At 34.3% G+C, this 27,337-nt stretch overlaps 3 protein-coding genes across 3 annotated transcripts; 2 read left to right on the top strand and 1 right to left on the bottom strand.

Annotated features, from left to right (window-relative positions):
- Positions 1-1,920: 1,920 nt before the first annotated feature.
- Positions 1,921-3,022, bottom strand: TRIADDRAFT_24288 (uncharacterized protein; the record flags this gene model as incomplete). The annotated part of the gene is made up of 6 exons (XM_002111346.1): positions 1,921-2,031; positions 2,189-2,279; positions 2,402-2,511; positions 2,596-2,648; positions 2,771-2,861; positions 2,936-3,022. Coding segments are annotated over 6 exons (543 nt in total), but the record flags the coding sequence as incomplete, so codon positions are not given.
- Positions 3,023-5,745: 2,723 nt separating this feature from the next.
- TRIADDRAFT_55339 (uncharacterized protein) lies at positions 5,746-9,913 on the top strand (the record flags this gene model as incomplete). Its single annotated transcript, XM_002111840.1, has 13 exons — positions 5,746-5,771; positions 5,809-5,857; positions 6,178-6,226; positions 6,333-6,361; positions 6,493-6,549; positions 6,684-6,860; positions 6,943-7,099; positions 7,208-7,342; positions 7,470-7,609; positions 7,785-7,889; positions 8,376-8,472; positions 8,532-8,635; positions 8,738-9,913. The coding sequence occupies 13 exons, from the start codon at positions 5,746-5,748 to the stop codon at positions 9,911-9,913; spliced, it is 2,301 nt and encodes a 766-aa protein (XP_002111876.1).
- A 12,270-nt stretch (positions 9,914-22,183) lies between these two features.
- On the top strand, positions 22,184-24,274 carry TRIADDRAFT_24331 (uncharacterized protein; the record flags this gene model as incomplete). The annotated part of the gene is made up of 6 exons (XM_002111839.1): positions 22,184-22,271; positions 22,528-22,617; positions 23,082-23,237; positions 23,685-23,759; positions 23,859-23,938; positions 24,059-24,274. The coding sequence occupies 6 exons, from the start codon at positions 22,184-22,186 to the stop codon at positions 24,272-24,274; spliced, it is 705 nt and encodes a 234-aa protein (XP_002111875.1).
- Positions 24,275-27,337: the final 3,063 nt, after the last annotated feature.

The following is a 27,337-nucleotide window of genomic DNA, read 5'->3' as shown; positions in this document are numbered from 1 at the left end:
TATACTTTCCATTGCCGTAGATAACATACTATGCCTTTGGTGTACAATCAAGATTACAGTACTTAAATTATGTGTGAAGTTAGATGATGTCGAAACATCAATTCAAATAAGATATCGAGAGAGGAAAGAGATGATCGTATGTACCACATAAATATTACTATTTTAGAGTTGTTTGATACGGAATTTACAAGGATGTAGAGGATCGTGTCAACAAGCATTTTCGTGCTTATATCAATTCCTATTTAATTAATAACATTAATAACAGTAACAGATTAATTATGAATACGTACTGCCAAGAAGAATAACTTTATCAAACAATTGGACATTAATACCGCAGCATCGTTTTACCGATCTATGTCGACCATTCTATCTACCTCTATCATTACATTAGAGTAGCATATTCAAAAGTACTAGTCATGCATCTAGTACGTGGAAAATTCTTTAAAGATATTCAATATTAACAAATCGATGCCCTAGTAAATTCATCCACTCCTTTTCTAAACAATGGCATTTTTACCTTAAGTGTATCAGGATAAAAAGAGTAGATACCTTGATTCCAATGCAGATGGGCAATCGATGTAATCGATAAAACCAGAGGGAGCAGACAGTGAGAAAAAAGACTGATTTTCAAGCCTATACCACCACTATGAATTAAGAAAATATTGGTCGTCGGTTATTGCAATCCGTAGCCAACGAAGTTTGTGGTTTGTAGGTGGATTCTTTGACAGTGAATATTTCTTTCTTCTTACAGTCACTACTATGATATAACAGCACTATTGTATCCTTAATAAAATACTGTAGTAAAGGGTAACACTACATTAAAAGACGTTAGCGAAAAGACTACAGTAAAATGTTGAATTTTTCAAAGAAGACTTGAAAGAAACCAAGCGTTATAAGACCTCTGGAAGTGTTTTACTACAACTGTAATGGCGACTATTTAATGACTATTTCTTTTTTCTTACAGTCACTACTATGACATAACGGCACTATTGTATCCTTAATAAAATACCGTAGCAATGGGTAAGACTACATTAAAAGACGTCAGCGAAAAAACTACAGTAAAATGTTGAATTTTTCAAAGAAGACTTGGAAGAAATCAAGTGTTAAAAGACCTCTTGAAGTAGTTTACTACAACTCTAATGGCGACCATTAATGTGCATCTTCCTCGCCTTTGAACGACATCACGATATGATACGTTACGACCTTCGCACTTGTTATTCTCTGATCTACCTTTTGACCGTGGTACAGTACAGTACACTACTGTGCTTCATCATTCGCTCTTAGTAACTACTGTACTGTACAGTGTACTATCGCATGAGAGGGCTCTGAAAGCTTTCGTAACGTACAGTGTACAGTACATTATACTGTATTTGTACTGTGTATTTTTCACTGGACGCAAAGACTGGTACTGTACCAGAACAAGTGCAGTAGTACCGTACCGTACCGTACTTTGACGGAGCTAAACTTGACACAACTGATTCGATATGATACCACTACGAGTATGTTTACTTCTAGGATAAACTAGAAACTACATAATAACAAGATGGCATACTATATTGTGATATGTTACAGATCTCAGCGTTACTCTATGTAGTACAGTAATGCATCTACTGTACATGTAATTATCATTATAATCCACCATGTGTCGATAAGTGTGCTATTAATTTCATTATGATGTACATACTGTACATACGTTCAAACAACTTGCTAATTGAACAAATTTGTAAATTCTTTATTTATACACATAGATGTCTTTGCAATACTGTAAATTGACGATTCATCATCAAGAAATTATTAATAGATATACCTATGTACAGTATATAGCACAAAGTAACTACTAGCAGCTTCAAGGTTCTCATAAAAAAGTGATACGATGATTTACAAAAAAATTTCATACAAGTGCGGACATTAAACTTATTATTATTCCTGAGCATCAGTATTTTCTTCCGCTTCGGGTTCGTCAAGCTGATCCTGTGAATTTTCGTGAAGAAGGATATATTCTCTACTACTGTAACCAAACTTCACCATATCCTTGTTTAATAAGTCGGAAATCAGAATACCAAGTAAATTTTTTAAATTCAATACAATTACCATACAGGAAAGCATTTAGTGCAAACTTCACTTAATTGATGTATAATTACAATTATCACAAATTTATGGTGTAAAGTGATTATAGTAGGATTACTACCTTTTCCTTCAGTTCAACATAACGAGATGACTCTATTCTGTTATTATTCACATATGTTCCATTAGTTGATTCTAGATCTATCATGTATGGCCTAAAAAAAGATTGAACAATTAGAGATAGCAAAATACGTTATCACAACTTCACAGAAGCACAAAATTGTAGTCATAAAATATCATCACACCAAGCAGCAAGTTAGCAAACCATAGGACTTACTTCACTTTCTTTCCAAGAGTTCCATCTTCCTTTTCTACATCAACTAATCGGTATTGAATAACAGCATGTTGGCTCGAACATGAAGGATGATCAATAGGAATATCGGCTACCTGCAGAGAAGAAATGAGAGCATAATAAAAATTAGGAAAAGCCGGTGGATTCAGTAGTTATTAAAATTCTGAATTTTTTCTTACTCTTCTATCTCGACCCAGCAGAAAAGCACTTTGTCGGTGGATATAAACAGTTGCTATAAAAGGCAAATTAATATATCACAGTGTTAAGGAAGTGTATTGTCTTTCATTCGAGTATTATCAATACTGGCGGTCATCCACAGAATTTAGTGCTACAAAATAACATCTTCAATCTTACGCAGTGACTGATCCTCTTTAAATACATATAGCCTCCATCTGGTTTTCGGCTGCCTCGCTTCTGGCGGCTCACTATATTTTATTACTACACCCTTAACATGAAATGTGTTCCCATAATGTTAATAAAATTGAAATATCGTGATTTTCAACAATGTCACATTCATACTTTATAGGTATTCGTATCTTTTGCTAAGTTGCCGGAAAGCTTAAAATCAGGTTCTGCTTTCTCAGTAGCAGCATTATCCTCATCATCTTTGCCAGTTTCTGATTCAGATACAGGTTTTCCAAAACTAAATTAAATTACAAGTATTCAACCAAGCTTTAACGAATCATACCGGACAGATTTTAAAATATTACACTATCCAATGCCATACCAGAATCAAAAGATACAAATTATACGTATATACTAACTCGTCATTTTTTTCTTCACTCTTCCTCCTTTTACGCCGAGCTGCAACATCAAAAACAGTCCTAAATATTTTCATTATTACTGCTGCAAATTATTTGCTGGTATGATTACCGGCTAAAACCACGACAAAAGCAGTCATATACTAATTTTCTGTCTGTTCTATCTGCCAAATAATAGTAAATCTAGTCGCTTTTAATTCATAATATCGAATTTCGATAACTGATTATTTATATCTAAAATCTTTTAACGTGGTATCATAATCATGACCAATTTTATAGTAAAATTATGTAATTAGAGTAGAGAATACTACACCAACTACTCGGTAACACTGTCTATTACCAGTGCATAGCATCAAGAATCATAGACACAATCGATTATATAAATCCTATACACAAAACATTTACCTTCGTTATATTCCTCCCTTTTACGATCAGCTTCATCCCTATTTCTGGAATAATCATTTCTCTACAAAAATGGAAAGCAAAAGTTAAATCTAAAAAGAATCTTTGAATTTTACAGCACATCTAATCTGATTTAGGTATAATAGCAGTTCTTAGTAAAACGTCTTAGCAGTAATTGCAAGCCATACAACTAATTTACTATATTTATCTACGCTATTGCGTCTCTATCTTTATAGTAGAGTGGAGACAATTACAGCTAATTCCTCAAAATAAAATAATCTATCATGCTTCTACAGAATAAACTGCTAAATTTATTATTATATCTGTGATTCATGTTGTGTGAAACACTTTTATAAACTTCTGGCACGTATTTACGTAGTCATGTCCAAAAAGGAAACTACTAATCCACTCGAACTACAAAATTCTTTTTACTATAATTAATATTGTATAGCTATTAATTTTCGACCTGTTTATGCTCATCATCTCTATTTCTCCTTCGATCGTCCTTTCTAGAGCTTCTATCTTCGTATGAATCTCTTTGTCTCCTATCATTCGAATGCTGATGTTTATGACTATCTGATAATCTTTGAGATTCACTATCCCGTTCGTCTCTCCTTTCCTTATGACGATAGTTCCTTGCTTCATCTGGATATCTGACCAAGTTCGGCATTCAAAACAACGGGAACCAAAATAGATTGAAGTTATGTTACAACGATTAATAATTAATCAATTAAATATGTAATTGGCATGAATCCTATTTGTGAATCATTCTAAAATATGTTCCCAAAACATAAGTAACAGGTTACAGCAAACATTACTAGAACAGCGATATTGACATTGCAAAATTATTGCTGCAATATTTGGATGGCTACCTTCGTTTATCGCTTCTGTTCCTGCTTGGTGATCTGTCCTTATACTCATTTTTTCGGGAGGATTCTTTTCTATATTTATCTCTATCTGATCCTCTTTCATATCTTCGAGAATCGGCCATTACTGCAACTAAAAGGACTAGTAAACCGGTAAAGGGAAAATGTTCACCAACAGTCTCGCTACTAGTGCCCGCAACGCAGCTAGGAGCAATTTTGAAATTGGTGCTCTCGAAGAGGTTTTTGACTAAGCGAATGTGGAACACTAGACATGGAACATCTTTCGATATAGCCGTGAAGTATAGTGTCGTATACTATCATAATGGTATACGATACTGTATAGGGGGTATAGTCCACTGGAGCCTTCGGTGTCTGACTATCACAGTTACAGTTACTGCAGGATCATTTGACGGCAGACTTCGTGAAGCATTGCGCATGAGCATTATAGAATCATTCTTAATTTCAAATGGCTCGTATCATAGTAACGAATTCCTCCCGTTGAAATTCTTAAACCACAACCGTATCAATCATAACATAAGCACAAATAATCATATGTACTTGAGATACCAAATAGGCAATAGAATATGCTGAAATACTATAAAACTGAATTACTAACGACTTGAGATAATGGAGATAGTTTGCTACATCGATGTGTGAATTTAGCAATAGCTTTCAATTAGAAATACGAGTGTAATACGTTCACACGGTTAGCATTGCAAGTTGGACGAATTCTTCATTGACATAGACAGTAACTACTTACTTATTTAATCTCGACGAAGCCAGAATTTTATGACTTAGATATAAATTAGTATAGTAATAAATGATATCTGAATTTTGGATTACCCCGTGGAATTATTTATTCATCTGGACTCTACATAGTGACATCATTACATCATAAATTGACTGAATTATTTAATTATGTACCTATATGTACTATAAGCTATTGGTATGGATAGTACCGAAAGTGTCAGGCAAGTTATGATATAATTAAGAATAGGATTGATCTATGCTGTAATTGATACGATTGCTCTAGCTACTTTAATCTAAATCTTCTAATTAATCAATTTATTTCATTAGTCTTGAAGTAAACGTACTGTATACCCACAATCTGTTTCACCCACATAGGATTAGTCAATAATTCTATTAAATGTAAATTTTTATACTTAAACATTTTAAATCTTAGTTGAATAAACGTATAACATATTGACAGCCAAGCTATAATATGAAATATCGCCATAAAAAGGCTCAAATGTATAAAATTTGATGCCGTAATATTAGCTTGCAAAAAGATGTACCATAAATGTCATTAAAGAGCGTATTAACTCAGTTTGTTACTAACTATCAATTTTTATTAACATTATAGGAATGATAACGACGACCAATATCCACCAATATCAGGTCATTCATCTGTGGTTAGTATCTAAAATTGCTCGTTTAAGTTACTCGTTTATTCACTATTTTAATTTAAAACTTTAAAACCTAAAGAGGAAGTAAAATAATATCAAGTTTTAATCATCATGCTATGCCTACTGCGTTTGCATATATCTTACTACGACGCACAACGAACGTATCTATCATCAACCTATAATATTTTATAGCTAAATTTATTACGAAAGTAATATGTAAAACTATACTTTCTAAGCTCGATTATTTTTATTACACACATATTGAGTTATTTTACACTAACTGTCATAGCTGAGTTTAAAAATAACATATATTATCAATCGTGTAGCGCTCTAATAGACCTGCTTCATCATCTCTGGAAGTATTAACACCAGAAGGTACCAATAATCATTTTAATAAGCTAACAAAATCTGTAAAATTCCTGATAAACTTTTTGCCATATCGTATTACGACGTCAATATGCTCTTTCTTTTTCACGACCAGTGGAGGAAATAGAAGTAGCAAGCATTGAGGTATAGTAGCATCTTACTTGTACAGATTCATACTGATTAATTTCGTATTTTCTATGAACTATTCTCTAATAAAACGGAAATATAATTTAAATAACTATTATCTTATATTCCAACAAAATATTACATAAAAGGAACCTGTTGAGGAAGCTGAAAGTGATAACGATATCGAATTAAACAAACCAAAAGAAGTACATGAATTATAGTACCAAATAAACTTTAAAATTTATCGTAGAATATTGCTAATTTATCGATAATAAAATGTTAAAAATTTAAGTTATGCCTTACAACCATTCGTTTAATACTCTTCAACCTTAAACAATAGGAGTGTACGGAAGTCACAGATGAGAAGCAATCACAAAATGACACCGCAGATTCAAGTAATGTAAATGCAGCCAAAGAAGATGTTGCAGCTACGCCGGAAGAAGTTCTGGATCCCAGAATTGCTAAGGGATTAAAAAGAATTCAGAAATTAGATTCTCTTCTTACTGATGTAGTCAAGGTTTGAACTATTATCTGCACTTAAGTTTCCATTGCTGCTAAATATTCATAATATATATTTCTGATGATGAATCAATAAATAGAAAGAAAAAGAAGTCAAGAAGAAACGGCTAGTGTTAGAATCTCAATGGTCACAACAGTTAATAGAGCAGCAAAGGCAACTCGAACGAGAAGGAAAAGAAATTGCTTTACTATCTAAAAATCACATTAACGCTATTGGCCCTGCGCCCGATTTATCAAGTAATCTGATATAATTCTATAAAGTATTTACTCGTAACTGTAAGAGGTTAATTTATAGTTATAAGCATTGAAGATGTTTCTTTGTAGTGATGTTCGATTTTTGCATAGCTTTCAGTGACGATGAGGAAATAGAAGCTTATTCTGGAACATTTTCACCTCTCTTTGCTACTCAACCGCCGGGACTAATTGAAAGTAATCTAGATGTCAATTACAACCTTTCCGATATATCAGATGAAGAACAAGGTAAATTTCTATATTGATGTTTCTGTTTGTTGTTTTATCAATCAAATATATATCTGAGACCATTTATTGGCAGCTACAGAGATATCGAGTAGCAAAAAATCCAATGTTCGAACTGAAAATCATTCAGAAATGACAAGGACTCGAATACATAGAAAGATTAAACAAAGCAGAAAGCAAAAGGGAAAAAACGATAAAAGGCACCATAGTAACCAAAAAAGTGAAAAAACGGACTCTAAAAATAAAAACTATATTAGAAGAAATATCGAGGTATTGTAATATAATCATATTAGATTGAGATATAACATAATTCTCTATCTGTTAATAGGGACTACTCAAGAAATTCCTTCCCGTGTATGGGAATGGGAGAAAAAAATTTCTTGAGTGATCCCTGCTATTAACGTAATTGTAATAAGTAACACAAGAGTTTTATTGGCTGACATAGCTCGCAGCAGATGCGGCCAATATAGTTACGATGACAGATGAAGAAAAAAAGAGAATTGAGCAGCTCTTGCTTGAAGCGGATGAAAATCAAGACGAAACTGAGACGGTACTAGATTATATTCAATAATCACAGTCTTGTTTCGATGCCTATTTGACTTTATTGGTATTAATGCGGATACTAAATCCATATCAACCAGACAAACACCCATATTGCAAGTTCTAAAAATCTTTCAAATGGATTTCTTCCGGAAAAGCGAGAAAAAGAGATCTTAGATAGCATTGATACGTACGACTGAGAAATTTTAATTTTCTAGTAGTCACGATTTGCTTCTGATTATTTATTTCTTGCAGTAAAGTTTGTATTCTTACTTGTATGACAATTAGAAAATTGAAATCTATCATGCCGGCAGATAAATTCGAAAGTTTAACTATGGTTCCAAATGAAGATATGACTGAAAATATTACTAGTGTAACTAAAATCGATGTAAGAAATAAATTTTTACAACTATTGGCGATTAGATGAGCAATTTTGCAGTACAATAGCAACTTTTAACATTTTGTATTTCCAATATGTTGACAATTAATCCTATAGAGTCTCGTTAAAGATGAAATAATAGCATGGCAAGCTGATGAAAACGATATCGATAACTATGGTACTGATCATAGACATATATCCTGCCTACTGAAAGGTTTTTGAGATATTTAGGGAAACACTCGTATGAACCTATTTCACTTGTCATCTACCTAGGTCTAGGAGAGTATAGCTTATTTGAAACGAAATTTCAACGAGATTTAAATCATCGCCTTAAGACCATTGAACAACAATTGCATAAAATGAAATATGATGAAGAGGTAAATTAATATTATATCTCATTCACTTACATTTTTAAGATTCTTCATGTAGCCACATCATGATTACTATTGAATAATGGCATCAATCCTTGATGAAAATAGGATGATACCCAAAGCGTCGATGAGAGCAGATTGCAAGAGTTACTTGAACAATGCAGATCCTCCATCAGTACTCCAATCACTTCTCGAACTGGTACTGATTTGGAATCCGACAGAACTGAAATTTCAGATGAAAGATTAGAGGAGTTAATGGAAAAATATAGATTAGCCATTAATAGTCCAAATCCCGCGCATTTAGTATCTCAAGAAGAGGATGCTATCTCTAGTCAAAGTGATCATGAAATTAACAATAGAGAGGTACAGCGAGAAGATTCAATAATTATTGAAGATGTAACTCAAGCAAGGTCAAGCATTGCATCCAGTTACAATGATACTGAACTATCTTCTCGAACCTTAACTCCGACAAAAAATGATATAGTCTCAGATAATCTATCTAATAGAGCTACCGACAGGAGTCACTCGGCTCGATCACAACGAAAATCAAATCGAAACAGACCAATGTCCTCCGAAGAAATGACAAGAACTCGATCGATTCAACCTGATACTCAATTTCAAACTCAAGCGAGAAACAGTATTAGTGAAAGTATTTCGGATAGGAGGATGAGTAGCGAAGAAAAATCTCGCAATGATAAATTTGATAAAACAGTTTTTCGCCCTAACTCTGCTTCAAGTCTGCCATCGTTATCGCGCCGAACTAAACCTGCTTGGGATAGTAAGTATTCTGAATTATCCAAATTTGGCACTAATGAAGATTACCAAGATACTCCTAGTCGTAGTGAATCGGCAGCTTCAAGCTCGATCATGTCCTCCAGAGACGAAATCCCTACACCCTCTTCAATTCAGTCCAATAAAAGCAGAAATCAGTTTTTGAGTAGTCCTTTTTGGCAAAGTAATAATAGGAATAACGTAGATTCATCAACGGAAGAAAGCGAAAGTTTATCACGAATGAGCTCAGTAACGCCATCAACGACTCGAAGTTTATCACAATCTGTGATAACTTCAAGTCAACCTGACGTTAATGATAACAATTTACAGTCTTCATTTATGCCACCACTGTTAACGAAATCTCAAGAAGTAAACACGCGCGGTGGAAAATCTGTACGCAGTTTAAATCCATTTAAGCCATTACCACCAACTAAAGTTTCATCTCCGGCAGCAAGTACTACGACCGAAGAAGAATACAATATACGATCAAGTTCACCCGAATGCAGCGACTAGTAAAATATTACTATCGTTAACATTTGAAAACGTTCTAATAATATTTATAAAAAATGAGAATGTTGTATAAAAAAAACTAAAAGTATATCTACGCCCAGTCAAGGCTTCACAGTGATGGTTATTATTCCTTACATCCAAATGCTCCCTCCATCTACTTCATAAAGCACTTGAATTTCTTTCAATTAAGTATCGTACTAATTACATTTTTAAAATTAAAGTTTTATTGTAACTAAGTTTTAATTTTAACCGTCTGAAAGATACATTTCAGATACTGCGATTTTGTAGATAAATTTCTATGGAAGCTTGTATATGAATAAATCCTAATTGTCAGTTGATACCTCTAAATGGAATTATAGTCCAAATTTGAATAATTGACTAGTTTTATTGTAAATATGCGATTAAACTCATTTCTCTTTGAAAATATCTAAGCCGTATGGAATATCTTCAGTTATGATATAGAATATAGCTATATCGCTAATATTTCTAACCAATATTATTGCTCTATACATACACTTATTTTAATTTGCTGAATAAAGTATACGTTCCGTAGAAATTAATGCTATTTACTGCATCCAGACTGCAAGGGAACTTTTTTACTCAGTTACTTTTCGATAACGAATGTGTTGGATCCTCTTGATATCTGTATTCTTAATGCTAATATCATAGCAATATACGCATGATGTAGAAATAAAATATTTCGAATAGCGATTTTTAATTATATCCTTTTTAAATACTTTTAACGACATACTAGGTATGACTGACATTCAGCGGATCAATGGAATAAGATATTTAGTGTCAACCTTTCCATTCATTTAATTTGATTTTTCATCTATTGACCGCAAAGAAACCCCTTTCCACCAGCAATAAATTGTTATTAAATGAATTGCTATAAAATCCTTATTAATGATATCCAATCTGTCCTCGAAAGTTTGTGTAAACAGTAATACACCCTAATTTATTCATGTTCGAGTACGACAAACCTTGACTATTTACGGCACCGCCGATTATAGTTTTCTATTCTTATCAACATTATTTTTGCGGCTCTTATACAGTAACTATTCTACAAATTACTATTGCCAATATGCAGAGCATTACTAAAGTGAACAAAATATGCTATATCTGAAACACTTAAAATTAGTGTCAATCCTGACTGACAATTGTATAAACCGCTATATAAATCAATTGATGACGGTAAATAAACTAAGCAGAAATAGCCGAGTCGTTCCAAATTGGCCCAAAATAATGAGACGTCCAAAACGAATTCAGCTAACATTGATAAAATAAGGCGTCAAAATAACTGCTCATAGTACCATCCTATTTACATACAATATATCCATCCTTGCCAGAGAAATTCTCGGCATCATCCCCAAACGCATGCTATCCCAATATAAACAAATGATTCCAAGTGTACCCGGAAGCGACCTCAAGGAAGTAATTTTAAGTTTGTATACTGATTGACATTCAAATAATCAATAAGAAACTAGACCGTTGAATATTTAATGCTACAAGAGCATACTTTATTACTGAAGGTCGAAGAAAAAAGTTCCTATGATACGTCCCGTAGGGCTATTGATAGAGTTAATTGATCAATACAAATTTAAATTTAAATTACGTTATCAAGATATATTTTATGAATAGTAATACGTCTTACACGATTTGAAAATTAGTCGATCGATTTGAAAAATTTGTCGATCAAAGAAAGTAAATTAACTATGACAGTAAGTTAATTAAGTTAATTAGCGCGATCATGGATTCTATACTTGATTGAAAAATGATCATTTTGTGACGTCATAATATACAGACTGTACTCCATCATTACCAAAATATCAAATATTATTGCATCGCCATTTCTCTAGTCTATCATTTCATGAAGCAAAATATCTTCAAATACAGTCTATTCATTGACTTTACATGTAATAACAATATAATCAATCAAGCATAACATATCGAGTAACAAATTTGTACCTCGATGACAAGAAGAAAATTAAAAACAAGTTAACATTGCGGTTACAATTGAAATTCATGTTCGATTGCGTACGCGTCCGTCGGCTTGTAGTTTATCGATATGTACTGTACAGTGTACAGTACTGTATACATCTGTATATACTGTAGTTTGTAGGACAACAAGGAGGTTAATTCAGTTTGTTACCTCTACAGGTGGAATCGGTACCGCTTACGCTTTTCAGAGTAAGACAGCATACTGTGAAAGTCTTTGCAGCTGACCAACATGCGCAATACATGGTACGTCCGTCCACACACTGTTTACAGAGGTCATTCATAATAATAATATTGTACTGTACTCTGCTACTTTTTCGGAAATTAACAGCGGATCCAAGCGATTGATGACAAACAGGTGATGGATAATAGTGGAAAGAATTACAAGATAACTTGATATGGCTGAAATCAGCGATACTACAGCATCATACTACCAAGTTGACTACAACAAATTTTCACCGGCACTACCGCCTACGGCGATTCCATCTGAATACTGTATTGACCACTGGATATCACACTGTCGCATACAGTAGTATTGAACTATAGAGCATTGAAACTTTATAACCTGTTAATTCATACGAAATTGATCAAAAAAGTCATATCTTGCTAAGTGTATCCAGCACAAAGCAGAATATAAAAAAAAAAGGGAAGAAAGTATAGACAGCATCGTTTTACACAGATTAAAACCAGTTACGATCATCGGTGTACTTCACGTAGAACATGGTACAGCACGAAAATACGTAGACAAAAAAAAATAAAAGTTGAAGTTAAGAAAATATTCACTTTCACTTGGATGCAAGCTAGACTATGTTTAGCTTACTATAATATATTAGAATTCACGAAGCACAGTAAATCGTTTAGCTATGTACGTGTAAGATATATTAAATTAATTAAGAAGTTCATTTTTTTTTTCTCAAGATACCAAGTGCGTACACTATCCAACTAGTGTCACCGGTCATCCATGAGTTTTCCTTTTTTTCTATGCAATTCAACGTTTAATAGAAATGAATTGTTTCCATCAACTAGAAGAAAATATAGCGTAGTTGTTGCCAAGCTTGCAGCAAATATCGTAAATGTCGCCGCATTAAAAGATTATCATACCAAGCATAATTTCTTTCTCTTGGTGCTTCATTCTCGGCAAAATCGCCAATGCGCCGTAGCCTCCTTCCGGCAGCACGTATATTATCTGCATCGTCCATTCAATGCGACACTCAGGTGGTTGAAGGCGTTTCGACGAAGTAGACCAACTACAGTAATGCGGATACCGATTGAATGTTGTACTTTAGGATAAAACCCAATTTTTTTAGCTCTAATTGGAACAAAAATACACGAACCAAGGTGGTTTAAATTGATTTGCAGCTTGTAAGTTATAATTTGGAGACGACCGAGACAGGAAAAAAAGGTTGAGTGGTGATGTTTTTTCAAGCAAAATGAACACCGAAGGGAACCCACGGTGCTATATATCACAATGCTAACTATAAATATCAACACTGCTGCCCCCCTAATTTTTTTGGGAAACACTACAGTACATTGTACCGTAGAGTACAATCGACTGACTCCTCGTTCGATCGTTCTACTGTACTGTACAGTACAGTACTGTACAGTATGCCATAGGATAAAGCTGGTGTCATGTCTACTGTATCATACAGTACATACTACTGGCCAGCATTGCAATCTCCTTCATCGTACGTACAGTAGTGTGCAATCGATCAAGCATTGAACTTTGTTAAGGAATTATGATCAATCAAGTTATTTGAAAGACTGTAGTTAGCATGAATTTTTGCTACACTCTTATTAAAATAATAAAGCGCCCGTGGTGTTTTTGGGGGTTCAAAATAGTAAAAGGTCTCCGACATCCGCTACTATCGTGTACTGTACATTGTACAGTACACCAGTATACTGTACACTGTACAGTACAAAAATTTCCCGTAAACGCTGTACTGTACAAATATCAAATGACTTTCCACACACTCTATTCATACTGCACAGTTTGTGTGTACAGTACAGTACACATAAACATACTGTACAGTGTACAGTACTTTGCAGTCTTGCAGTACTGTAATACCGTTGGTCAACTTCTACTGTACGTACTATGCCATTCAATAGCGGTTTTATCTTTCCTCTCTCTATTGTACTGTACGTACAGTATGTACTGTACGCTTCATTTACATTTGAATGCGCGCTAAGTGGAACATTTTAATTGATTATTAAAGGGCTATCATAATATCGACAATTGCCTAGTGTGATATACAGTATATTGTCTATTATCACTGTTATTGTTTAAAGTATTTAAACCACCATCGTTTGATTAGCTAATCTGCCGGCCCAAGGTCGAGTCTTGCTGGATTTGTTGTTGACAGTACTGTACTGTGCTGTGCTGTATTGTACGAAAAGACCGCGGTACAGCATTTAAATCATTATCGTTTGATTGGCCCAAGGTCGAACCTTGCTTGACTTATTGTTCAATGTTGACAGTACATTTTATACAGTACTGTAGTGTACTGTACTGTACACTGTACGGAAGAAAAAGGAAGAGACAGGAAACGACGACTTTTCATCGATAAAAATGGAACCCCCTCCGCCTGTAAACGTGGGTTTATTTTCGTTTCCAACTTTGGCATGGCAAAGTATTGTACATAGTAATGATTACTATCTGCTTCGACTCTTCTTGCATAGACATTTAATTCTATCAACTTGTATAAAAAGTTCAGCTCTCTAGCTCCATTATGGTATAAAGTATAGTAATTTGACCTTGATTTCGGTACTGTTCTTCCCTTTTTCCCAGTCTGAAAGGAAATGAACACATCGTACTGTACAGTACACTTGTACACTTGAATGTACAGTACAGTACATTGTTTACAAGTGTGCTCGCAAAAAAGTGCCTCCAAGGTGATTGGTGACGTTGTACGCTTTCAGTCTTCAGGTATAGCCAAATGACCAGCAAAAAAATCGATTCTCACATTTTTGTCGATGAAAAATCCTTTTCTGTCTCTCTTTCTCTTTCCTTCAGTAGTCCCTGACAAATAATTAATTGAATATAAGATGATCTACAACGCGTTGCAACGTGTACTAACTTAGTGATCGTGTACTTGAGATTGGTTACTTTACTTTTACAGTACGGTAGGAGTTATTGACTAGCTATTCAAAATATGAAGATAAGCTCTGCTGCTAATACATAAGCAATTCATCCGGAAGAGAATAAACTTTTTTATCTTAACTCGCAAATAATACTGGATAGTGTGTACATACGTCATATACAGTAAATGAGATTTGTAAAGAAACGGTGACTCGTTAATCAATGGAACCTTCATTCTCAGTCAGCTATCTACGGTGGCCGAGAAGAGCCAGCATTAGTGTCCTTAATAAAGTCAACCTCAAACCCAACTCCAGGGAGGGATTCAAAGTCAAGTAATTCTGTGCTAATGCAGTGCTTGTATAGCGATTGTGCTCATTTCGGGTTAGAAAATCAATAATTTGATCGGGTTTGGGCAGCGTTTTTACTTCATTTTTAACTTTTATAGCTTAATCTTCAAGAAAGAGATACATAACATATTGCAAATTGTTCACTATTCATATAATTGTTAATATATATCAATGATTGGATCAGTATAACGATAAAAATAGGGCAATTTAACTAAGAAGCAACATCCATCGAGCTGAATAGACTTTTCTATTTTTGGCCTGTATTTACTGTACGTACTGCTTATTGTTTAAACTGTATTGTTTTCATACGGGAACAATAGGTCTAAGGAAAGGAAGATGCGGCCGTAGACCTATTGTTCCGTATGAAAATAATACAGCATGCATAGTAAGCGTGGGCCTTCAGCAGCTAGTAGCAAAACGACATAGAAGCTATTGCCTATGCAATTAAACGAAAATGTTAGGAATTTATGTTTCAAATTTCTAGGAAAAATACTGGAAAGTCTTTGGAGACTTTCCATACACGCTGTACAGTTTAACAATGAGCATTTAAGGCTGGTGCCATGTCTACTGTATCATACTAGTGGCCAGCATTGCAATCTCCTTCATCGTACATCGTACAGTAGCGTGCAATCGATCAAGCATTGAACTTTGTTAACCCAAAAAAAAAAATGGTTAACAAAATTCAATGCTTGATCGATTGAACGCTACTGTACGATGAAGGAGATTGCAATGGCCAGTAGTACAGTACAGTACAGTAGACATGACTAGTGCTGTAGACGTCGAGCGATTGGACGTCCAACGGACGTTCGATTTTGGACGTTCGGTATGTACGTTCGTTGTCAGATCGGACGTCGACGAACTGTACTGTACAGTGTACAGTGTACAGTACAGTGTATACAGTCAGTTTGTATAATCCCACCCCAATACTATACAGTACAGTACAGTACTGTACATACAGTACAGTAGTACAAACGTCTTTTACAGTACAACACTTTGTATTTCAGAGTCACTACTGTACAGTAGTGCAAACTCCCGTCGCTTTACTGACGGTTTACGATAATGTGCTCATTTAACAGAGGTTCAGTAACTTTATACCGTACCGTGTAGACCTGTCAGAGGTTCAGTAACTTTATATCGTGTACTGTGTACAGTACTGTACTGTACTGTAATGTACTGTACTGTATGCTGTACAAATGCACGGTTACTGTACAGTACAGTGTACACTATATACTGTAGTGTTAACACTGTACACTGTGTACGTTGGTACGTTCAATGAACGTCCGACGTTCAAATTGGACGTTCGCACGTTCGTTCATTAAAACTGGCGAACGTCCACAGTACTAGACATGACACCAGCTTTATCCTACTGTATGGCATACAGTACTGTACAGTAACATTTTCGTTTAATAGCAAAGGCAGTAGATTCTACGCCGTTTTGCTACTAGCTGCTGAAGGTTCACGCCTACTATGCATGCTGTATTGTTTTCATACGGGAACAATAGGTCTAAGGCGCATCTTCGCAAGATGCGCCTTAGACCTATTGTTAACCTAAAAGTTCCTATGTAGGGCTATTAATAGAGTTAATTGATCAATACAAATTTAAATTTAAATTACGCTATCAAGATATATTTTATGAATAGTAATACGTCTTACACGATTTGAAAAATTTGTCGATCGATGAAAGTAAATTAACTATGACAGTAAGTTAATTAGCGCGATCATGGATTCTATACTTGATTGAAAAATGGTCATCATTTTGTGACGTCATAATATACGGATTGTACTCCATCATTACCAAAATATCAAATATTACTGCATCGCCATTTCTCTAGTCTATCCTTTCATGAAGCAAAATATCTTCAAATACAGTCTGTTCATTGACTTTACATGTAATAACTGTTATGTTCTTCAATAATAAGTTCACTCCGTGAGTAAGATTGATAACCGCATTTTATTATTAGTTGATCGGTATTTACAGCTACACGAGGTTACACCTCGATACGATTACAGTTTATACTTCGCACTACAATTAGTAGCTTATCAGTCCGCCTTTTACAATGTTATCACCTACTGTATTACAAGTACTACCATACAATCATCATACAGTACAGTATACGTACATATACAGTATAGTGTTTCCTTTATTTATGCCTTTATGGTTAAGATATCGTATTTAATCTATTACTAACTATATATACTGTACAACAATAACAATATATAATCAATCAAGCATAACATATCGAGTAACAAATTTGTACCTCGATGACAAGAAGAAAATTAAAAACTAGTTAACATTGCGGTTACAATTGAAATTCATGTTCGATTGCGTACGCGTCCGTCGGCTTGTAGTTTATCGATATGTACTGTACAGTACTGTATACATCTGTATATAGATACTTGTCACACACCACTAGTAACAAAGTAGTCTACACACGCCAATCCTTGCGTAGAACGCCACTTACTAACTTAAAGAGGCGAGATTAGCTATATCACCAAATAATTCAGTTCCAACAACCGAATACTATGGTATAATTATAGCGTCACAGATGATGTAGACGAGATAGTCAGAGATTTACTATCATTTATTACTGAAGGAATCTTGGCACCCAAGATTATAGTCTTTACAATTAAATATCAATTGAAAAACTAGTTGACTATCTAACCGACTAACGAACTAAAAAAGAATAACAATACTGTATAGAGTTTACTCTAGTTTGTAGGATAACAAGGAGGTTAATTCAGTTTGTTACCTCTACAGGTGGAATCGGTACCGCTTACGCTTTTCAGAGTAAGACAGCATACTGTGAAAGTCTTTGCAGCTGACCAACATGCGCAATACATGGTACGTCCGTCCACACACTGTTTACAGAGGTCATTCATAATAATAATATTGTACTGTACTCTGCTACTTTTTCGGAAATTAACAGCGGATCCAAGCGATTGATGACAAACAGGTGATGGATAATAGTGGAAAGAATTACAAGATAACTTGATATGGCTGAAATCAGCGATACTACAGCATCATACTACCAAGTTGACTACAACAAATTTTCACCGGCACTACCGCCTACGGCGATTCCATCTGAATACTGTATTGACCACTGGATATCACACTGTCGCATACAGTAGTATTTAACTACAGAGCATTGAAACTTTATAACCTGATAATTCATACGAAATTGATCAAAAAAGTCATATCTTGCTAAGTGTATCCAGCACAAAGCAGAATATGGAAAAAAAGGAAAGAAAGAGTATAGACAGCATCGTTTTATACAGATTAAAACCAGCTACGATCATCGGTGTACTTCACGTAGAACATGGTACAGCACGAAAATACGTAGACAAAAAAAAATTAAAGTTTTCCTTTTTTCTATGCAATTCAACGTTTAATAGAAATGAATTGTTTCCATCAACTAGAAGAAAATATAGCGTAGTTGTTGCCAAGCTTGCAGCAAATATCGTAAATATCGCCGCATTAAAGGAAGATTATCATACCAAGCATAATTTCTTCCTCTTGGTACAGCGTTCTCGGCAAAATCGTCAATGTGCCATAGCCTCCTTTCTTCAGCACGTATATTATCTGCATCATCCATTCAATGCGACTCTCAGGTGGTTGAAGGCGTTTCGACGAAGTAGACCAACTACAGTAATGCGGATACCGATTGAATGTTGCACTTTAGGATAAAACCCAATTTTTTTTAGTTCTAATTGGAACAAAAATATACGAACCAAGGTGGTTTAAATTGATTTGCAGCTTGTAAGTTATAATTTGGAGATGACCGATACACGAAAAATTGGTCGAGTCCTGATGTTCTTTCAAGCAAAATGAACACCGAAGGGAACCCACGGCGCTATATATCAACACTGCTGCCCGATTGCACGCTACTGTACGATGAATGAGATTGCAATGCTGGCCAGTAGTATGATACAGTACAGTACTACCTTGGGCCATTCAAACGATAATGATTTAAATACTGTACCGCGGTCTTCTGGTACTGTACTGTACGAAATGTACTGTAAACAACAAGTCCAGCAAGACTCGACCTTGGGCCGGCAGATTAGCTAATCAAACGATGGTGGCTTATTAAGTACTCTAAAAACAAACAATAACAGTGATAATAGACAATATACTGTAGAAAAAATGTCATGCTAACTACAGTCTTTCAAATAACTTGGTTGATCAGAATTCCTTAAGTTAATGTTTACTACGAATTAACTTTTTCCTAATTGAAAGGTTAATACTTTATAGAGCTTAGGACATTAAACCTTAAATTCAGTCTGAACATACTGCACATTGTACTCTAGTGCTAATTGTCCTTCATTTTCCACTTTATGAGAATACAACCAAATTACTCATTGCTGTAAGCCCGCTAATTGCTCTTAGAGTACTGTATAGTGTATAGTCGTAAACCTCTTTTCTCAAGGAAAGGTAAATAACATCCAAATTTCTACAATCAGCAAATGCTTACCAACTAGCCTTATTATACTGTACGTCTCGAATTAAGAGATATTTCGGTCAAGAAACCACTACCCTATCCATGATGCTGCATGCAGAATAAATTTATCACATATAAAAATAAATACACGTACGCTTATGATAGCTGCACCAGTTCTGTAAATTCGGTTTATTGATAACTTGATGCATACTACTGTACACTGTACAGTATTACAAAGAAAGCAATATAGAAATAAATACATGACATCTACTTAAGCTTAAATAGATGTTGATGAAATTTTTCGCCAAACTTCCCAGCAATAGCAATATTTCGTCCCAGGTCCCTAGTAGTTCTCTAGAATAAAGTTGCAAACTGTCGTCAAATACCACAGAAAAGGTAACATAATTGATACACTTAACATACTACACGCGTAAATGGACGCCATTACAATCAGAATTTACTTTTAATATCATATACAATTCATTTTATAGAATTGTAGATCATCAGGATCCATTGGTAATTAGTCATAGAAATCATCATTTTCATTTGATAGACATTTATAAACATTCTGTATGAACCCAACTTCTACCTATAGAAAATGTTCTTCTCTTTATATAGCAACAGTAATAGCTAACGACTGATAGAACAAAGTACTGCAGTACAGTAGACATGTGAACCATTACAAGTCGAAGTGACTAAGCTAATGCAAATCACTACCCGATGTCAAAAAAACAAACATATTGTACTTACTAAATCAATTCGCCCAGTTTATGTAGCTAATTTAAGAAGAACGAGCCATCTCTCCTTCAGGATGCTGAAAATTACAGCGTAATACAGGAGAACCCGCTTGAAAACGGCTCGTGGAGTACTGCTTGCGGAATGTCGATGATTGATTCGCGCAAAACTTGGGAAGTGACTTTCTTTGCAAGCCTATACGATTTTCATGTACGCAAGATAAAAATTGTAATGTTCAGACCCTCGGAATAGTATCCCCATTAAACTTGACTATAATTTCTGGTCAACTTACAGGCTTTCGTCTAATCAATTGCACGTATCGTCATGAACGCCGAGATGCAGCTCACGAAAGAAGTCATCGATACAATTGATCGCGAGCTTTTACCACGCTGAGATTCTACATGCACATTCGTCATTTGGGCATAAACCTATGATCAAAGTGAAAGATACAGTTCGATTACAGTAATCTACTGCACTGATAAAACAATATACAAGGACTATAAGCCAGTTCAGAACTTCTTAGAGGACATTTTTTGATATAATCACACTATACGATCAGTGGATTGACAGATTAAGTATTCATCATCTTGGCTTCAACATTGAACTTATACATTGTAAAACTTGTAGACAAAACTCTACATAGCCTCAATTTAATTGAGCTAAATATACTGTACTGTATAATTGATTCCAATGTGCCACCTTACTTAGCAAGACTTGTCCTTCATTTTGAATCGGAGATGCATTTTACGACAATTTCTGCGATCAACATCGATCTGGATTGCACTTTATTCTACCTTTCGTACTTGAAAGTTTTTCGGATCAACATTGATCCAGTTTTTCCATGAAAGATGAACTTGCAAGGAAGATTCTTAACGTTCATGTTGAATTCATATCTGAGACCGATCATCCTCCGCTGCAGCCATGTGCGTTTCTTGCCTCAGAAAATCCGAATAGCACTAATCTTGCCCATGCGGCCGGTCTAACGTTTCGCCTGTCATACTGTAGTGTACTGTACTATGTACTGTACAGTACTTGTACAGTATAGAACTTTACAGTACTGTGCTGTACTGAGAACCTGCAATTTACGTACTGTACACTGTACGACAGTCATACAGTACTGTACACTCTAACTGTACTGAGTGTACAGTACAGTACAGTACTGTACTGTACAGTACAAGTGTAGAAGTCCCTACAGTGTACAGTACAGGCATTCTACAGTATTCTGCAAACTACTGTAAGCTCCGGACCAGATCAGACCATATCGATTTCTAAGTCCAGTACCGGTACTAGTGCGCCGTAGACCTCGACAGTACCATACTGGTACTAGATCGTAAATGAGCCTTTGAAGGCTGTTGCAGCCCAGGCCATCGTTCAGTTCAACTTCAATATATGGCTGTTCTGGCTACGATGGTTATTTCGGAGGGTTGATGTAAGTTACCGAACAAGTTATAATGTTTAGAATGAATTAAAAGCATTTCTACTGTGTATTAAGAAATCAATGTGTGATAGTTTCCGGGAATCAGTTACTGTAATGGTGTTGTATCTTCTAGCTGCTTTAAACACTACTTCCAGATTCGTAGTGGATTGATATCATCTTGTATATAGTCGAGTGTACCTTGATGAACATGATCGAGCTCTTAACCCTGGCTTTATTCTGTTAATCTTAGAAGATCTGTGCAAAATGAAAATTACTAGGTTAAAACATGTTCGACGAATTCTGTCATTTTATCATAATTCCTTGGGTATAAACGAACCCTATCAAATACTAGGTACAGTATAGACCTATCTAAATGCGTGTAAACGTATCAATCTCACTGAATACATCAAAGCATATTACGAACTTATTAATTCATATTCCTATAGTAGAAATGATGCGATAGACATATATGCTTAATATAACAACTCTCCTATGAAACGATCGCAATTGTTTTGCTATCATATATGCTTGTTCTCTTCTGATCTCTCTAAATACTAACTAAATCAATGTACTACGCGCGCGATACAATCTCCCACACTCGTAAATAGTGGATGGAACTTTCTGCCAAGCTGCTTTGTCCAACAAAATTTATATCAAGGAGCAACTACCAAAATACTTGGATGGATCGGTCAACCTTTGTACGTAATTCTCAATTATAAAATAAAATTATCAAGTGGAACAGAATATTCTCGAGCTCGCTTATTTGTATGAATTTGTCAATGTTTCTATATCCTCCATGCAGTACTCTATACGTGTAGTCGACGCCACTTTCAATGCTATTGTAAGCAATTGTACATGTATACACATCTCTTCATAAATGCAGTAAACTAGACTAGACGGTAACTTTATTCTTATACAGTAAACGCTGCTACTGCTAGGTGAACTCGGCAAATAGGATAGTAATGCATAAACTGTTTAATAGATACCCTAAACTATGCTAGGCATCCTTGATGGTGAATCTCATCAATCTTTGTATTTAATGAAAGAAAGCTATTTTAAATAAAAATTCAGACAATTATTTAAATATAGATACCTTGTCTGAACGATCCTATTATTAACAAATAAACGATTTACTAAATATCTGTTATTCCTTAAATTGAAGGTACAACTAAATGCGTCGTTCATGAAGGCAGAAACCTTGTTGATACCAACTATCCATCACTATTAGGAGCAGTTTTAATTGCAAAGCGATTTTACCAAAAGCAATGCCACCATAAATCAAGTTTGCCTGCTGCAGAATGCATTTTGGATCTTATTGGTACAATTTTCACCTATTTTACACATTGATTATTATTCCATTACTACAGAAAGATTTTTATTTGTATAAATCCCTTTCATGTAATATTTATTGTATTGCATGATCTAATGAAAATTTGTCAAATCCGAAATGTTGCTATAGTATGTCCTGAAATTGATATTTCAATATTGTAATTTGCATTGTGATAGACAATTAGTAATACAGAGATCACACTACTGCCATATTTGCAACGTTTTGAAGCCTCTCTGCATAGTATAAATATTCTACAGTTTTATTGCTCTATGTGATGTATCAATTGTTGCATAATAAATGTAACTTCCATGATTTATCATAGTGTGTAAATTAGTGGAAATTGTTAGCACAATTATTGTCACAGTGACATTACAATTGTACCCTTATTAACTTCATAAGTACACACTGTTTATTTTTAATTCGTTTCCTTTTTAGGAGAAAAGAATCAAAATCATTACTTTGTAGCAACTCAAGACAAAGATTTACGGGCAGCGTTGCGAAAAATTGGTTGTAAGTTGAAGATAATTTATAATATGTCATCAATGATTACAATAGCTGTGACGCTGATTCAACAAAAATATTTACTCGTATTAATAATAAATTTTGCAGGTGTACCAATATTGTATATCAATTATAATGCAATTATACTTGAAAAGCCATCAATGAAGACAAAAACAACTGCAGAGAACGTACGTTGAATCAAATAGCTAATTTCTGCCTTAAAAACATCGAAGAATGTAACCTTAGATATATTTGCTTCCAAAGTATTAGCGGTGTCATAACTGAAAATAAATTCTAAACTTGTTTAGATTACTCATGATAAACTTCAGCCATCACAGTACCAGAAAGAAGTTTTAAACCTAATGAAAAAGGCTTATCTTCCTGAATCACAAACAAAGTTTATAAAGCGCAAAAAGCGTAAACGACCAGCTGAACCAAATCCTCTGTCCTGTAAGAAAAAGAAAAAACAAATTGTGACTGCAGGAGAAGAAACGGTAATAAATGTTAATTTAAATAATTTATGAATAGCTGAAATACACTTTGGGCTTTCATGATATTACGTAGTACGTTTCTCTAACGATGTTTTAGTTGATCTTAATGAGGTAAAAACTGCTAGCAAGTATTTATACTTTCTATAATTCCTATATAATTTAGAAAAGAAAACGTAGACGTCGCTTACGTAAAGGAAAATCTGCCGAAGTCGCTGTTGCGCTACAAAACTGACATCATAAAGATAAAAATGGAATACTTCTAATTGAAATCTAGTTCTATTGTTTATTTCATTCCAGACTATCTCGAGAACCATCCGTTACATCGTGACTACACTACTTTATTTGTATGTGAGATTGTTATTTAACAGTTAACTCAGGATAATATTACAGAGATTCTTAAGGCTCAATAGTACATATTGACAAATTCGCATTTGAACAAATAAACATTAAAATCACGATGGACATCTTCCGTTAAGAAACAATCGGAAATATATAACCGGAAATACCCTTCTAGTATTTACGAAGGAATGAATGGCTTGTAATTAAAAATTTGAGCCGTTCTTACTGATTACTGAGTGCTGTGCACAATTTTTGTAAATCTTTACTATTGTGTGTATAATAACTTTTTGTAAAATTCAAAAAGATGCCCTTGCTACGGAAATTATTAGTAAATAAATGGACATTACGTATGAGTTGATGCAGTGTCAAGATTGAAGTATCAATTATGCAGAACGAACTTATACTTCGTTTTCTTCTTCTGGAACCAGTAAAGCGGACCTTAACTCCATTTAGATAACGAATTTAACTTTGGCAATCTAAAGAGCTGTAAACGATAAGATGAAACTAGACTTAAATTTCCCTCTGCTCATGATCATGAAGATTAAGCCTGTACAATCTATACGTTTCAAGTAACCAATTAAAGATTACCATAAAATCGTTTTATCTATCCACCTACATTTATGCATTTATTATCCGAATCTACGTGGTAAGCTTTTAATTCATTTTATAAATTGACGTATTGCTCTGCCGTTTATAAACTACAAAGGCGCCGGTCAACTTATAAATTGACCTATTACCAGGTCAGATATATACTATAAAAGCAATTTATTTAGTTTATAAGTTGATCGGCGCCTTTACAGTTTTATAAACGACAGAATGCATGGGTCTCAGTTTATAAACTGACCTGGCAATACGTCAATTTATAAGTCGATAGATCAGCTGGTAACCCGCCATTACAAGCCGACAATTTATAACTTGACTAGACAGCAAATAGACTGGACGAATAACCCGTCTGTACCATATACATTATATAATAGTGAAATGTTTGTTATACATTATTAATAGCCAATAACAGGAAAGAAATACAATTAAAACTCTTCAGATGTGCATTCTATCACATAGATTCATCCCATGAAATGCACGAGACCTGTTTAGAAGTTCAGAGTTGACATTGTTATAGTTAAACGTAAGGTATTACTGTTGCTACTGAATGTAAATAGGCATCTTTAGTTTTGTTTATGTGTACACCGGTATACAGCAGGACAAGCCATTAGATACGGGCTAAATACTTTCTAACTTCAATAAATAACCAAATATCTGACTCTACAATCTCATTCTAGAACTACACATCATTCCTTATATTACATTAAAGATAGTTATTGTATATCAATAGCTATTTTAAACAATATGTTACAACAATGGCTTTCCGAAGATGGGTTGACAACATGATTCTTGGTCACTGCGGTCTTATATCGACTATGTTAATTAAATTACTTAATCTGCACTTTTCAGTTTACAATATTAAAATAAAACTTAAGTAATAAATTTAATTGCTTCCGATATGGTCACCTGCTGTGTTTGTGACTATATTGCATAAATACAAAATCACGCTATTGGTTTGCTTCATATATTTAACCAATTATAAGCTATGATCGTTCTACTATTTGTAGAGAATCATCACTAGCAATTTAGTATCCAATTCATATTTCATTATTTTACGTTCTATACCACAGAAAACCTTAATTTAGAAAAAAATGATACATTAATTTATCAGATAGCAGTATGTAGCATAGATTAATTACGGGCGTCAATAGAAAGAATAGACAGCAATCAACAAAATAACATTAGCAAAAAGACATAAGTACGTCAAGGGTGAGTTTTGTCTTTCTAGTACCGTCGATGAATGCAGCTAATTCGAATACCGTACCGAAACTGATCATACAATTATGCAATATGTAAACCCTTAGATATTAAACAGTAAGATTTATAACTATCCGTATATAGTATAAATATAAAGGTCATAGCATACACACCCTAAAAAAGATTATTCATTAATTTTCAATTTAACGATATTTGTTGTAATATCCAATTAGATTAAATAAGGGCAAATGAATTAAATCACCTGTCATGCTATTACGTGCCATCCTTAGACTTCTTTAGGTCTGGTGTAAATATCATTATGAAAGAATTGACTTATGAAATGGCTGTTGTCATGGCGAGAATACAGTTAAATTGAAGGACAATATTTTACAATTTTCGTTAATTAGCAACATTTTAATCAGAAGTCGTTTTACTGTGATGTTGCGCAATATCATTTCGTCTATAGGGTCCTACGATACGAGATACTGTACATGTACACATGCTGTTACAAAACATGAGTACTAATGCAGATCAGCAAGATATGAATCCCACCTTTAGTAGATTAAAAATATTAACTCATGTTTAAGGTTAACTAAAATAAATTTCTCACTGTGCAACAGTAGATCAATTTTCTTGAACGAATTGATGCACAACTGTGACAGATACAAATATTTGAGTGTAAACTGTATATTAATCAAATTACGGGTATTGCGGGCATGTCTACAATGCAGGGCGGAAGCAGCATTGAGATATTGAGTAAACTTATTTTATAATAGTTACAATTGTTAAGAAAATTAAATAGCATTACTCTTTAATGACAGTTGACAGAAAACAGCATTCTTCTTATGTAGTATGAATTATTTTAAAGCTGTTGAATTGATTGATTGTAGATCTCAACTTGTCTAATCTATCATAGGTCTAAAAGAATTTTTTTAAAGTCAGAGGAACGTAAACAGA

The sequence above is a fragment of the Trichoplax adhaerens genome, genomic scaffold (assembly GCF_000150275.1).
Source record: "Trichoplax adhaerens TRIADscaffold_4 genomic scaffold, whole genome shotgun sequence".
In the NCBI taxonomy this organism is placed as follows: Eukaryota; Metazoa; Placozoa; class Uniplacotomia; order Trichoplacea; family Trichoplacidae; genus Trichoplax; species Trichoplax adhaerens.
This window is presented reverse-complemented; position numbering and strand designations above follow the sequence as displayed.